The sequence below is a fragment of the Plecotus auritus genome, assembly GCF_963455305.1.
Source record: "Plecotus auritus genome assembly, chromosome: 7".
Lineage (NCBI taxonomy): Eukaryota > Metazoa > Chordata > Mammalia > Chiroptera > Vespertilionidae > Plecotus > Plecotus auritus.
Genome location: NC_137774.1, coordinates 138,786,500 through 138,800,588, shown reverse-complemented (window position 1 = coordinate 138,800,588; position 14,089 = coordinate 138,786,500). Strand labels below are relative to the sequence as shown.

At 42.3% G+C, this 14,089-nt stretch overlaps 1 protein-coding gene across 1 annotated transcript in view; it reads left to right on the top strand.

Annotated features, from left to right (window-relative positions):
- PTCD2 (pentatricopeptide repeat domain 2) overlaps positions 1 to 2,611 on the top strand; it is a 30,819-nt gene extending 28,208 nt beyond the window's left edge. Inside the window, exon 10 of the mRNA XM_080679167.1 lies at positions 1,787 to 2,611. Coding sequence (XP_080535293.1) covers positions 1,787 to 2,011 — 225 coding nt within the window. The 3' untranslated portion in view covers positions 2,012 to 2,611. The remainder of the gene's footprint in view (positions 1 to 1,786) is intronic.
- The last annotated feature ends 11,478 nt before the right edge of the window (positions 2,612 to 14,089 follow it).

The window sequence follows — 14,089 nt, the reverse complement described above, 5'->3', positions numbered from 1 at the left end:
ATTTGCTTTGCTTCTTTTGGAAGACATGTGCTACACATTAAGTTACTTCACCTTGAACATGAGGACTGAACAAACTATTCTTTTTAAGAACATTAAGAAGTGATTAAACTTTTTATCTGACAGTTCAGTGGGGAGACCTTGTTGGAAGGAAGATGTGCAGGGTTATAATATATTTAGAAAATGACCAAAGGATACTAGTATGTTAGGGACCTTGATTACAATTAAATTTCATCAAGAAATGTTGTTAGGTTATATTGTTAATAAGTATTGAACTAAATAAAATGTTAATTTGTTCAGAAAGTAGCTTCACATTCTAATTTAGAGCTCACCCATTTTTGTAGAATTAAATATCATTCATATACTTATGACTCTAATATTTATACCTCTGGTCTAGACCTATCCTCCATGCTTCATTCTTACATATCCAACAGCCTCTTGACATTTCCACCTACATGTTTTGAGGCATCTCAGTCATGCCCGAAACAGGACTCTCGATTTTCCCTCTGCAGATCTGTCCTCCCATCGTCCCATTTCAGCTAATGACATCACCCATCACCAAGTTATAGAGCCCAAGTTGGGCAGATGTCTTTGATTCCTCCCTTTCCTTCACCCCCTCAACAATAAATCCTTAAAAGTTTAAATCTAAAATATATCTCACATACATCTACTTCTCCATCTCTGCCATACATTTCCCAGTACATCATCCTCTCATCTGGGCTAATGTGGGGAACTCCAGATCAGTCTCCACATTCTTTTTTTTTTTTTTTAATTGATTTTTTACAGAGAGGAAGGAGAGGAATAGAGAGTTAGAAATATCGATAAGAGAGAAACGTCGATCAGCTGCCTCCTGCACATCCCCACTGGGTACGCAACCAAGGTACATGCCCTTGACTGGAATCGAACCTGGGACCCTTGAGTCCGCAGGCCGATGCTCTATCCACTGAGCCAAACTGGTCAGGGCAGTCTCCACATTTTCGTACCCGCCAGTTCTCCACACAGCTTTATTATAAACCGAAATCAGATCATGTCCCAGTTTGGACCCTCTGATGGCTTTTAGAATAAATTCCAAAGAACTTACCATGGGCAACACCAAAGCCAACATTCAAGTGATGATTGCAGGAAGTGGGAGGAGGAAAACCGGGCCAGAGGGAAGAGGGTGCAAAGGGAAAGCAAGCGGCCTGTAGAGCTGCATGTACTCTGGGGATCAGAAGTCCCTCAAACTTGTTTTCCGCCATTACCAAACGTTAAGCTTGGCCAGCAGGACACTGAATAACAGGGACATAGCCTCACCTGTTCTTGTGAGAATCTGCACATTCAGTCTGTCTCCCAGGACTGAAGGTGTCTTCATTCTCACCTCAAACACACTCTGAAAAATGCCAGAATGGAAAGTGTTCCTAACCTAACACAAAACGTGTCTTTTAAAAACAATCTCTGAAAAAACACACACACCAAAAACAAACGTACCATGCACTATAAAGCCCTATGTAATTTGGCCCTGCTTCCTGCTCTGGTCATTAAATTGGATAAACTTGTCCCATTTGTGCCATTTAACCCTCCCCCCCCCCCTTTTAAAAGACATTGGGCATGATTTTCAAGCACCAATTCTGAATTTGGTGTGTAGCTTGTGGAGACCCTGAAGCTAGTCATACCTCTGTGTGCCCCAGTACCCTGTTTTTTATCTCTTTAGGTACACACTTACATTTCTGTCTCAGCTTCTTGGAGGATAGAAAGAACAAGGGAAGACTCTTGCATATGTGTGATAATTTGCTTTTTTGTGTTTTTTCAGCTGGCTAAAGTGAGGGGAAAAGTGAAGGATGTGCCTGATCTTCTGGCCACATTTGATGAGCTCTATGGGAAACTGCACATAAATGGCCAGGTCACCGCTCACACTTTGGATGCTCTGCTCTGCCACACCCCCAAACACCTGAAGTCCCACATGGTACTAATAAACAAGAGGACAGTCAGCCGCCGGGCCTTCCAGCCACTCAGCCAGTCCTTGTGGGCTGAGTGACCTTCAGTCCAACCCCCTGTGGGGTGGGTCTGAGTTGGAGGGGACTTGCTTGTAGTGAGTTATTGGCGTCCTAAGAAATCAGGCACCGAACTCCAGTGGACTCTGCACTAGCATCTGGCCTCCTTAATGTCCGTGTTCATTGAGTGCTGGCTTGCTGACCTGGGAAGTTAATCCATTTGAGGTCTAGATACACGGGTCAGAAAGCTGAGCTCCCTCAGAAAGAGGCGTGTTCTGGTCAACTGCTGAGGATCCTTGAAGGAATATGGTCACAGTCTCCAGTCCAGCTTCCAGTACCAGTGCACCCAATAAGCAAAAGTGGAAGGAATTTCACAGTCAGTTCCGACTAACTTTCAGAAGATGGTTACTTGCTGAATTCAGATGTTCTGAACCCCTAGGCCACCATGCTGGGAAGTAGCCCAGGATTTTCTCACTGTTTCTGTCATCATTTACCTGTGACCCCAAACAAGGTACTTGGGCCCTCATTTTCGATCTGTAAAATAAGAGTGCCTGTAGGAATCGTGGATTGATTTGAATTTTTCATTCAAGTTTCAATAGGGTCTAATTTTCTCAAAAATTAAGAAAAATAAAAACGGTTCCAAAAACTTCTTAGGATTATGTTGGTGTATTTTTTCTCAGCAGCACAAACAAAGCCAGGATTTAGCTCTCGGAACTAGTCAGTCAGCCAAAATTCAAATGATTACCGCTTTGGTCATGGGCAAGCCACGTGCTTTTCAGAGTAAGTACCAGTGAAAACCACATAACGCTCTCTGGATTGCTTACTTTTCTGTGTGGGTCATAAATACTGTATTTGTTCCTATAGTTCATCTTGTTTGTTAATGGGTTTCTCTTTTCTCTGGTCATGGATTTTTATTTTTGGTAAAAAAATTAATGTGTCACAACAGCAGGTCAGCACTTCCTCACACTGACCCGTTACTTACTGTCTGAAACGCAGCACCTGGCGGGTTGGGCCTGGTGTTCCGAAGGCCCAGGTGATGTTCGAGCCTCAGCCGCGACCTTCGAGGGCTGCAGTCTCTTCGGTGCTGACTTGAACTTTATCGATATTCTGAGGCAAGAATTGTTCACAGGATCAGACATTTTAGAGAAGGAGGAATCTTCTGAGTCTCCTAATTTAACCCCCTCATCTTTCAGGTTGAGGAAATGACTTGCCAAATTGGGATAGTTTGCGGTGGAGCTGAAGTTCAAATCCAGATGCCTAGTCTCGGACCCTTCCCCTTGTACCACATTGTGTCTCTTCAGAGAAGAAAAGGGAGAATCTCTTCAGAGACGGAACATTAAGGGCTCCACAGCTCACTGTGTGGCGTGGGCTCACCTCAGCTTCCTTGTTAGACCAGGGATAACATAGTGCCCACCTCCCAGGCTTGCCGTGAAGATGGAATGAGACAACGTTGTAGGACAGCGCCTGGTACAAAGTAAATGCTATGTGGACAGTATGTTACTGTTGGTAGTATTGCCAATGTTTGCACCTAGTTGAAGAATTATATAAACAAATTAATTATTCCTCCTGCTCAGAAATACCAAAAGAATTTCTTTGCTTATGCTCTGTGAAACATTGGTAGTCCCCTTTAAAGAAAATTCTCTGCCTTCACAGAATCTTTTGTTTTTATCCTTACCTGAGGATATTTTTCCATAGATTTTTAGAGAGAGTGGAAGAGACAGGGAAAGAGAGAAATATCGATGTGAGAGAAACACATTGATTGATTGCCTCCTGCAGGGGCCTTGGCGGGGAGGAGTCTACAACTGAGGTACGTGCCCTTGACCAGAATCAAACCCGGGACCCTTCGATCCGCAAGCCAGTGTTCTATTCACTGAGCCAAACCGTCCAGGGCGTTCACAGACTCTTAATTGCATCTTGTGTGTCTTGTGTTTGGCAAAACACACACACACACACATTTGGACTTCTCTACCTTCAAAGTCTTAGGGAATAACAGGGTATGCTTCCTGTCCCCCAACTTATCATTTACCTTCTCCAACATGCACAAAGAACATTCAAATGGCCCTGGGTGGTGTGACCCTGGTTGTTAGAGCTAACAACCATTCATTAGCAAAAAAAAAAAAAAAAAAAAAAAAAAAAACAGCAAAAAGGAATTTTGTGAGCAATGAATAGCAGCAGTGACCTACCCAGCCCGGCTGCTCTGAGCAGCCGGCAGCTAGGGCTCTGCCCACTGTAAGAACTGGGCTATTTGACCTGTCGCCAGAAGCCTTACTGAGGGGGCAGCTTAGCACAGAGGTAACCAATGTGTATAACATTCACTCCAAAATAATAGATGATTCTGAAGGCTAAAAAAAAAAGTAAAAGAAAAAGCATGTTCAGTTTACAGTGAGCATTTTGTTCTTTGATTTCTTTGAAAAGTGGTTTTTCTTTGCATTCAAGAACTTGCCTAAAGCACCTACTTACTCTTCAGCAATTTGCCTGAAGCATGTTCTTATTCTGTAAATGAGACTATTTCACTGGAGAGGGCATCTTATTCCCTCTGTATGTGCCTCTGTAGATTGTTTTCACTTACTGTAAATATCTATTGCTCCAGAATCCAAAACTTGTCCTGGTGTACACACAGTATGAGAAAGAGACAAAAGGCTATCTCTTTAATTAGGTCATGTCAGGACAGTGTTGGTTATCTGCTGCTGTGTCAAAAGCACTCCAGCAGTTAGTGGCTTAAAACAACACCAGTCATTTTATCATTTCTCATTCTCCTTGGAGTTGGCTGGGCTCCACCAGACAGTCCTTACAAAGGATACCGTGGTTGTAGTCAGATGAGGGCTGGAACTGGAGACTTCCTCACTTAATATTTCTGGCCATTGATGGTAGGACCTCAGCCAGGGCCCCATCATACACACACACACACACACACACACACACACACACACACGCATAAATAAAGGCAAATAGCACAGGGCTTGAAAAACCCAAGATTCAAACTTATAACATTTCTAAATCTACAGGTTTGAGAAAATTAAACTCAGTACATAAAATATCCATTTAAAAAATCACAGTGGCAGAAGCTGTGATCAGTCAAATTTGATATGCATTATGCATAAAAAATACGTGGTGAACCAAATAATTGTGAATTGATTTCTATGGAAATATTTCAGAAAAATGAAACAAACAAAATAAATTTAAAGGAAATGGCTTGAATGTATTGCATTGAAAATGGATCAAGGAATTAAGTTGGCTTTAATGGCATTACTTTAAAAATATAAATGAACAAAAATTGATATTGTAATTCTGATTGAAATCATTTTTATTTGCTAACATGGAGTCAAAACAATGGGATTAAAAAAATGCTCTGTTCTTATGGAGCTTGCATTCTGCAAGAGGAGCACAGATGAAACAGGTAAGTGGGCCAATGACCACATGATCACAATTGGGATAAGTAATAAGTCCTGGGCAATACTCATGTCACCTTGTGGCAAAGATAGCGGAGGACCTTTCCTCGTCTTCCACAGAACCAATTGTGTATGGCACTGATTTTGACACGTAAAGTCCATTGCCTGGTGTTGTCACAGAAGTTTTCTCTCTAAGTATATATAGTGTCTCCTGAAGGCCACAGTAGTCTACATTTGTTTTAAATGATCCCAAAGTGGCAATGGAGCATATTATACATATCATGGGGCCTTAGAATTTGTTGTAAGAGTGAATGAATTAACGGCAGACTTTAGTTAAAAGGAATAGTCTGCCATGATATGCTTTTAAGTACTTCACACGTTTTTCATAAACTGGTCATTCTTTTTATCTCAGTTTTACATACGACAGAGTCAAGTCCAGAAAAATGGAATGTCTGAGAAGGGGGCGTGGGCTGCTAGTGCATTAACATACCGGCCCCACTTACTCTCCTCCAGGTCTGACTCTAGCATTGTCCCCACTATTTCCAAGCACTGAGCTAATCTGAGTCGGAAGTGATTGGGGAGGAAGCAGTGTAGGGGCAGAGCACAAGGGATCCAGGTGAAATGTCCACGCTGTTAATGAAAGATGAAAATGGTGCTGCATTGCACACCCCGCCTACTTGCCAGTTTTGCTCGGCGACCCTTCTTCTGAGAGCTCTGACCTCAAGGGTCTCAGAGGCAGCATTGCCACAGGGATTAAAGCTAGGGCTGGGGAAGGGAGGCCCAGAGGGAAATAAAGAACCCCAAGCTTGGCTGCTAATCACGGTGGTACAGCTTGAACTCTCCCAGGCTGGCTGCTTCGGGAGAGGAGGCCCCATTTAATCAGGCTCCAGAGGAAAATGCCCGGGAGTCCCTGAGTCGGCCAGAGGGCTTCAGGGCAGCTAGGTCTCTCATCTGCAGGCTGCCTGGGAAATGCATTGCAGGATCAGTGATGTTACCTCCCTCATCTTCCCCGATTCCTTTCCTCAAAGGGACCCTGAGCAAAAAAGGTTAAAATATACATGTACACATACACATAATATACACGTATATGTATGCTACACACACACATGCACATACATAAATGTGTGTATATGTTTGTTTGTTTGTTTTCAATAATTCTTGCCCGGCTTCCTGCTTTGCTGTCACTAGTATACAGCTGAAGAACTTAGAGTACCCAGCAGAGGGCACCCAGAGTCACTATTTTTAAAAGGTGCTAGTTTTCAAAAGCATCTTCCATTTCTGGATTTCAAAGAGAACAGAGGTCCATGGGGAAGGCAGCTGTAGGAGGACTTTAAGGAAGATACAGAATATTTCCTTCATCCGGATGAAGGATTATCCAGTTTTGAAAGGATGTTTCTGGAAGCGAGAAAGCAGTGAGGATGGTCCTCTGCAGACAGTATACCAGGGCAAGTGTGTGTGCGCAGCTACCTGTTTCACGAAAAGACATCCAGTGCAGGTCCTTACGGAAGAAACAGGAGGTCCCTGCTCTCACCTGAGGAAGTTTCCTCCTAAAGTAAGAAGAAAATCCCACAATGAACGGGTTGTCTTTATTTTCTAAAATCACGTTGGCATGCGAGAGAAGTGAAAAGGAATTGGGCTTTTCCTTACTTGTGTTGTTTTTCCATCCCACTCAAATTCATCAAACGACAGCAGCCTGACTGTTGCTGCCATCATCAGGAAGGTCCTCAGTTTTGGAACTTACTCCACTTAAGCGAGGGGAGTCCAGTGTCCTGGTGTTTGTATCGAGGCCCATTTCTAGGAATAGGTCAGTGATCATGTTCCCATGATCACACATGTTTAATGTCCATTGATGCTTCACAAGCTACTAATTATTGTAAAGGGTTTGGGTTGGGATTCTGGTGAATGACGTCTCTGGTAAGACCCAAACCCTGGAGGAGGACAATGGCAGATGCCCTTGCTCAAGGCAACTTGCTCACAGAATTCAAGAGATACCTCTTCAGAATCACCAAAAATGCCTGGAGGAGATTCTGTGTGAGTGGACTTCCTACAACGAATGAGGGTGAAAAACAGACTATTAATTACTCTAAATGTGGCCCATTGAGTGGTATGTCTTGGGCACAGCAGCTCAGATATAAAGCTACTAAAAAGAGAAAAAAAGGTCTGGGGGAAAATCCTATAGTGGATGCTATTCCCCTCATATTTTCTGTGATTTGTCTCACTTAAATGAAAACAAAAAAACAAACAAACAAAGAAACCATGAACTTCCCCAAATTCCTGGCTAGTGGCTATATGGTCACATTCTTCTAGGAGTCTGGAGTTGAGTGGCCAGAACTAAGTAAGTCTGTTTCCCCAACAGGTTAACAGGCTTTCATCCCATTAAGCTGTTAGAGGTGGAGGGGGGCGTCATATGAAGGTCATGTTCTACTACACTGCATGGAGGAGGTGATCTCACCTATAACATGATGCCTACATTGCAAGTAAAAGAGTCAGTAGCAGGCAGCTCACTCACACAGGATCTGTCTTGCTGAAGTGGGGAAATGAGCAGTTCACCAGGGCACCAGTTGGACTGAATGGTGGCTCTGGATTCCTACACCCCTGGCCTTCCACAGCCTTTGTTACTCGCCTAGAGTCAGAGTAGGGAGCTCAGTGGACCATGGGTCTGGCCCAAAAGTGCAATAAATCCTTTTATTCATGTGGACTATTTGGATCTTTTTTTTTTTTTTTTAATCTCTTTCTCCTGGCAATTTCACTTTGTCAGTATAGACATGACATAAATTATTATTATTTTTTATTATTGATTTCAGAGAGGAAGGGAGAGGGAAAGAGAGAAGCATCAATGATGAGAGCGAATCATTGATCAGCTGCCTCCTGCATGCCCCCATGGCAGGGGTGGGCAAACTTTTTGACTCGAGGGCAACAATGGGTTCTTAAACTGGACCGGAGGGCGGGAACAAAAGCATGGATGGAGTGTTTGTGTGAACTAATATAAATTCAAAGTAAAGGAGCAGAGGGGAGAGCAAGAGAACCCTCCGCTCTTTCTGCTCCGCGGGCCGGATAGAACAGCTGAACGGGCTGGATCAGGCCCACGGGCCGTAGTTTGCCCACAGCTGCCCCATGGGGATTGAGCCCGCAACCTGGGCATGTGCCCTGACCAGGAATCGAACCGTGACTCCTGGTTCATAGGTTGACGCTCAACCACTGAGCCACACCCAGCCAGGCTGACATAAATGATTGATTATTTCACTCTGTTGAAATCCTTTCATGTGCAGGACACCTGAATAGATACAGAGGAGGAAACAGATAGCCAGCACACCATTGCTGCTGCTAACCGGCAAATCTCCTGCCTCTGTTTTGAAAATTCTGAGACAGATAGGTGATGTGAGTCCCGTGTCTGAGTTATAATTTTGGCAAGCATGATGGACTAGAGTAGGTTGGGTGTAATTGCCTTCTGTTTACATTTCAATAAATTAATGTCTTATGTTTTTTTTCCCTTGGTGAATTCTACTTCCTCTTTCTTCTTTCTCTGTTCTTCTATTTTGTGTCTTCCCCATCATTTTGTTAATGTTCTCCCTTTGAAAAAAAATCTTTTAGGTCCCCTTTTTGGGCTCTTTGGTGACGGAGTTTGGCTTCCTGTGTTCTCACTCTCTCACTCACTGAGTAAGAGTGGAGGCTGCTTTACTGGAACTTGGGAGAATGGAGGTTTGCTTTCAGTCCTGTTTCCCCTAGCATAAAATCTTGTTTCCAAGGAGAAGGTCTGAATAAGCCAAGTGGAGAAAAGCAAGCAACAAGCCTGAAAGCCCATTTTCTTCATCACCTGCCCTTGGGCTATATTCTGTAGCTGATAAGAAGGCAGCTTGGAGCTGCCCATTTACTCCCCAAATAGATCTCCAGGCCCAGCATCATGACATGAGTTAAGTTTCTCCATGTATGGCATGGCGAGATTAACCAACAAAAACTCTCTTTTACTGCAACCCAAGGTATATTTCCACTTTCCCTGTTTGTTCAACAAAGAATACTTAGCAAGTACCTATTTTGCCTAGAAAACAGAGAGGACAGATGAAAAATAACACCTGTTTGCCAGTTCAATATTTTCAGACCTGATATTCAGATATCTCCTATCAACTATGAACTTCAGATCTAGGTGTAAAGCCCAATGATGGGATTACATCTCTCATCCTCAATGAGAGCTTGGAAGATGCTAATTATCACAAAATAATGATATTATCTCATCACTTTCATCTTTATTGTTTTAAATTGAGGCAACCAAATTGTGTTTGTCTGTAGCAACCAGCACAGGAATATTTATGTTTAAGTTGATCTCATTTTCTCATTCTTAGAAAATGCTTTAGTAGATGCTATATGATCCTTAGTCAGACTTTGGAGCAAAAAGTCAAAGATTGTTTGCATGTGAGGTTAGGGAAAATTGCACGCCTAGTTAAGACAACAATGGGAAAAGAATGAACCACAGTTTCTCATCATAACTCAGTTGACAACACTTTTAGGTAAAATCCACTCTGTTTGGAAAGCACTGCTTCATCCCTGGTATCAAAACCTCCAAAAGTTCATAGGAAAGTAAAACATATTGGTCCATGATGAGTTTGTCTAGAGCAGTGATTTTCAACCTTTTTTTTCATCTCATGACATAATAGCATTACTAAAATTCTGTGGCACACCAAGAAGTATATATTTTTTGTTGATCTTACAAAAAATAGGTGTAATTTTGATTCATTCACCCTGGACAGCTGTTGTTGTGTTGGCTGTTGCCATTTTTTTTAATATGACAACCTAAGGGAAAAGAGGTCAGTGCCCCTGACTAAATAGCCAGGTACTGCATGTTTTAAAAATTCTTGCAGATCACTGGTTGAAAATCCCTGGTTTGGAATTATTTTGGAAGCCCAGGAGTCACCTATCATTGGTATTGAACGATGATGATGAAAATGCCTTTCATTTCTTCACCTTGTCTATTAGATTTCCTGTCCAAGTAATAAGAAAAGGGGAAGACCAACTAACAAATTGTGAGTCCACGACTGGACTTGTTCCATTCAGATCCAATAGAACCACATCAAGTTGCTACGGAAATTTGCCTGACAATGACAGCAGCCCAGCAGCGAAGCTCAAGCATTTATGTTGCCTGCAGTTACTAGGCTGTTGTGGCTCAGTTTTTTGAGAAATTTGACCTGCGTACAAATGTGTGACAGGGCTTTCCTGGCACCTGTAGTTCACCAAGACTAGGAAAAGAAAACCATCATTATCACCACAAGGTTCCTTTTACACGGTTTCCTAACTTAGAGAGGTACCTTTGCTACGTACTTCCTGTTATATGTCTTCATCTATACTGCCCTGAATCACCTCAAAATGAAGAAGTGCTTGTCCCAGTGGTGATAGGTATCAGGAATTGGCTGCAACTCCTTTCAGGGGAAAAGAAGGATTCGGCACCCTCTTATTTGAACAACTGAGCTGGAGCCCCAGAAACCACGGCCTTAGTGACAATAATTTGCATACCAACATGTCAAAATCCTAGAAAGTCTCAAGAATACCATTTGAATGAGAGTTTCTTAAGTAACCCCGGCAGCACTAGAGACTATGATGTACAGCTCCGTGGGCTGGCTGTACACCAGCCAGGGACATTTGGAAGAGGCTAAAATCAAGGCTGCTTCCTTCTAAAGGAAGCACTTTTTCCTAATTCACTCAAACCCAACCACTATGTGGACCAGTGGGGGCTGCGAAGTCACCCAACCTCTTCTGCTCAATGGTAGAAACTCAGAACATGTCATTCCCTCAAAACCTCCAAGGGCTTCCTGTTGCATAAAGAATGGACTCCCAAGTTCACAGAGTAATGTAATCTGACCCCAGTGACCTCCAACCTTAGCTCTCATACCCTTCCCCTACTTGCACTATTCCTGCTACACAAGCCTTGTCACCTTTTCCTGAAGACCCCAAGCACATTCCTGCTTCAGCCTTGGCCCTGGCTGCCCTCTGGTTTGCTCCCTCACTCACGCAGATATCCCATCAAATGCCATCTCCTCACAGAGTCCTTCCCTGACCATCTGATCTAAATTGCACCTCCCCTCCTCTCTAGCCTTTCATTTTTTAAACAAAGAGTACTTAATACTTGAATTTCACATTTATGTATTACTTGTCTTCTCTAGAACAAGGGTTGGCAAACTACAGTTCGAGGGACAAATCATGCTTGCTGCCTGTTTTGTAAATCAAGTTTTATTGGGGTACATATTGTCTTTGGCTGTTTTTACATGGCAGCTAAAGAGTTGGGTAGTTGCAATAGAGACTGTGTGGTCAACAAAGACAAAAATATTTATTATCTGGCCTTTTACAGAAAGACCTCTCTGACCCTGTTCTAGAAAGAAGTCCTATGAGCACAGGTACTTCGCCTCTTTGCTCATTCCTGTATCTTTAGCACTCAGAAATTTGCTGGGCACGTAGGGACTTGGTAAATATTTACTAAATGATTGAACACATAGATGAATGAACACCTACATGTATATGGAAAAGGTTTTTTTTAAATTCAACTATAATTGAGCACCAACTTGTGCCAGGCATTGGACTCTGCTGATGACACCATAATGATGGGAGAGCAATAATCAAAGGACTATGAAGAATGTCTCATTACAGGTAAGTGCCAGGTGTTGTGGGAGCCAGAAGGAAGAATACCTAGGCAAGGAATTGGTGGCCTCTAAGGATGAATTCTCCACGTAAAGAGTTGAGTGAAGGGCCCTACAGGCAGAGAGTGGACCAGGCCTTGGTCAGAGGTGGATGACCAATGAGGTTTGAAAAATCACTTTCCTCATCTTTATGACTCTCACTCCCTTGGTTGTCATTTAAAATTTGGAGGAAACTAATGATTTTTTACAAAAAACTTGTCCCTTTTCTACTGATGTCTTTGGCTCAGTTCTGGAATACATTAGATCAAGGTTTGACCTTACACTCTTGACATTTAGGACCAGATAATTAGTTGTTGTGGGGCTGTCCAGTGCACTGTAGGGTGTTTAATAGCATCCCTGGCTTCCACCCACTAGATGCCAGTATCACTCCCCCAGTGTGGCACCAAAAATGTTTCCAGACATCATCAGATGTCTCCAGAGGGGACATTGTCATCCCCGTGTAAACCACTGTGTTAGACAGTGCCAGTAAAACACACTGAGCAACTTGAAGATAAAATGTGTTAGCAACCTGCAAAATATGGGTTACAGGTGACTTTTGGAAGCATAGGTACTTGGACCTCTGGGAATAAAAACTGCCTATTTCTTTTCATCTTTTGATCACCCAACATGATTATGACAAGTAACCATAGAATTTAAAGAATCAACCTTATCTGCTTCTTCACTTGGTTACCCAAGTGCCATTTTTTTCCCCTGGGACTCGTGGTATCTATGCTATACTCAAGAATGCAAAGTTAAATGTGTAATAGGACCATAGAATCCTACTCAGCCATAAAAGAGAATAAGCTATTGATAAATGCAACAATATGAATGAATCTCAGAGGTATGAGAATGCTGAGGGAAAGAAGACAATTTTAAAAAGTTACATATTATCTGATTCCATTTACATGACTTTCTGGAAAAGTAAAAACTGTAGTGAGAACAGGGTAGTGGCTATAAGGGGTCGGAATGGGGGCGAGTGTGACTACAAAGGGACAACAGGAGAGGTTTTGGGGATGATGAAACTGTTACGTATCCAGATTGTGGTGGTGGTTTCATGAATCTATACATGCATTAAAACTCACAAAACTACACTAAAAAACATTTAATTTTACTATACGTTATTTTTTTTTTTAAATTGCTCCTGAAGAATATGATGGGTTTTGATACTTAGATGTCTTCTTCTAACCACAATGAAGTATTTAAACCCATATTTTAAAAAAGACACCAGGAAATGAGGCTTTGACCACTCATGGAGATAAAAGAAAGTAGATATTCTGGAACTACCTGAAGGGTTATAGCTTCTTTGCTTCAATTCCTCTTTCACTTTCCACAGAACAAGGTGATATTAACTTCCCAATCCAGGGTTACCGGATTTCACCCCAGAATTGGTTGAGCCTCCTTGGAAAGAAGAGAGAAAAATGTTTTCAGAACTGATGTGAATCGGAGCAGATTTGCCCACGTCCTTGGAAATGTGTACCATCATTTCATTGTATCAATATGATGTTCTTGTGTAGGTGCAAAGTTCCCTCTAGGAGAGTGTGAGGCTAGCTTTTCAAGGCTCCAGGCAAGAGAAGAAACAAAGAGCAAAATGCATGAAAGTGACTTTATTCTAAAAGAAATCAATATCATATGAATAATACCACCAGATTCATGTATATATGGAATAATCAGTATTCCTGGGGGATTTTTTTATTCACCTGAAATACCTCATCGATGATGGGGCCCAGAATATGTATGGGAAGGTAATGGTGACTTCTATCTAGAAACCTACCAATAAGCATCCCATTCAGGGTATTCCACATGCCTCCCTCTTTTAGGGGAACTGCAGGCTGTGGTTTACATATACATGAAAGAGCCCTTCACAGGAAAATATTGCTCACTTGCTTGTGCAATAATAATAATAAACCACAGGATGATCACATCATGAAAGAAGCTTGGCTTCTCAAAGAATGAAGTGCATGCCAACAGTGAAAACCGTAAAGTGTCGTGTGCTTGACATTCTTCCTGAAAGAGCTGCACAAAGCGCAGTGTCCTAATCACAAATATGATACTTCTTTGTCTTTTTTATTGATTT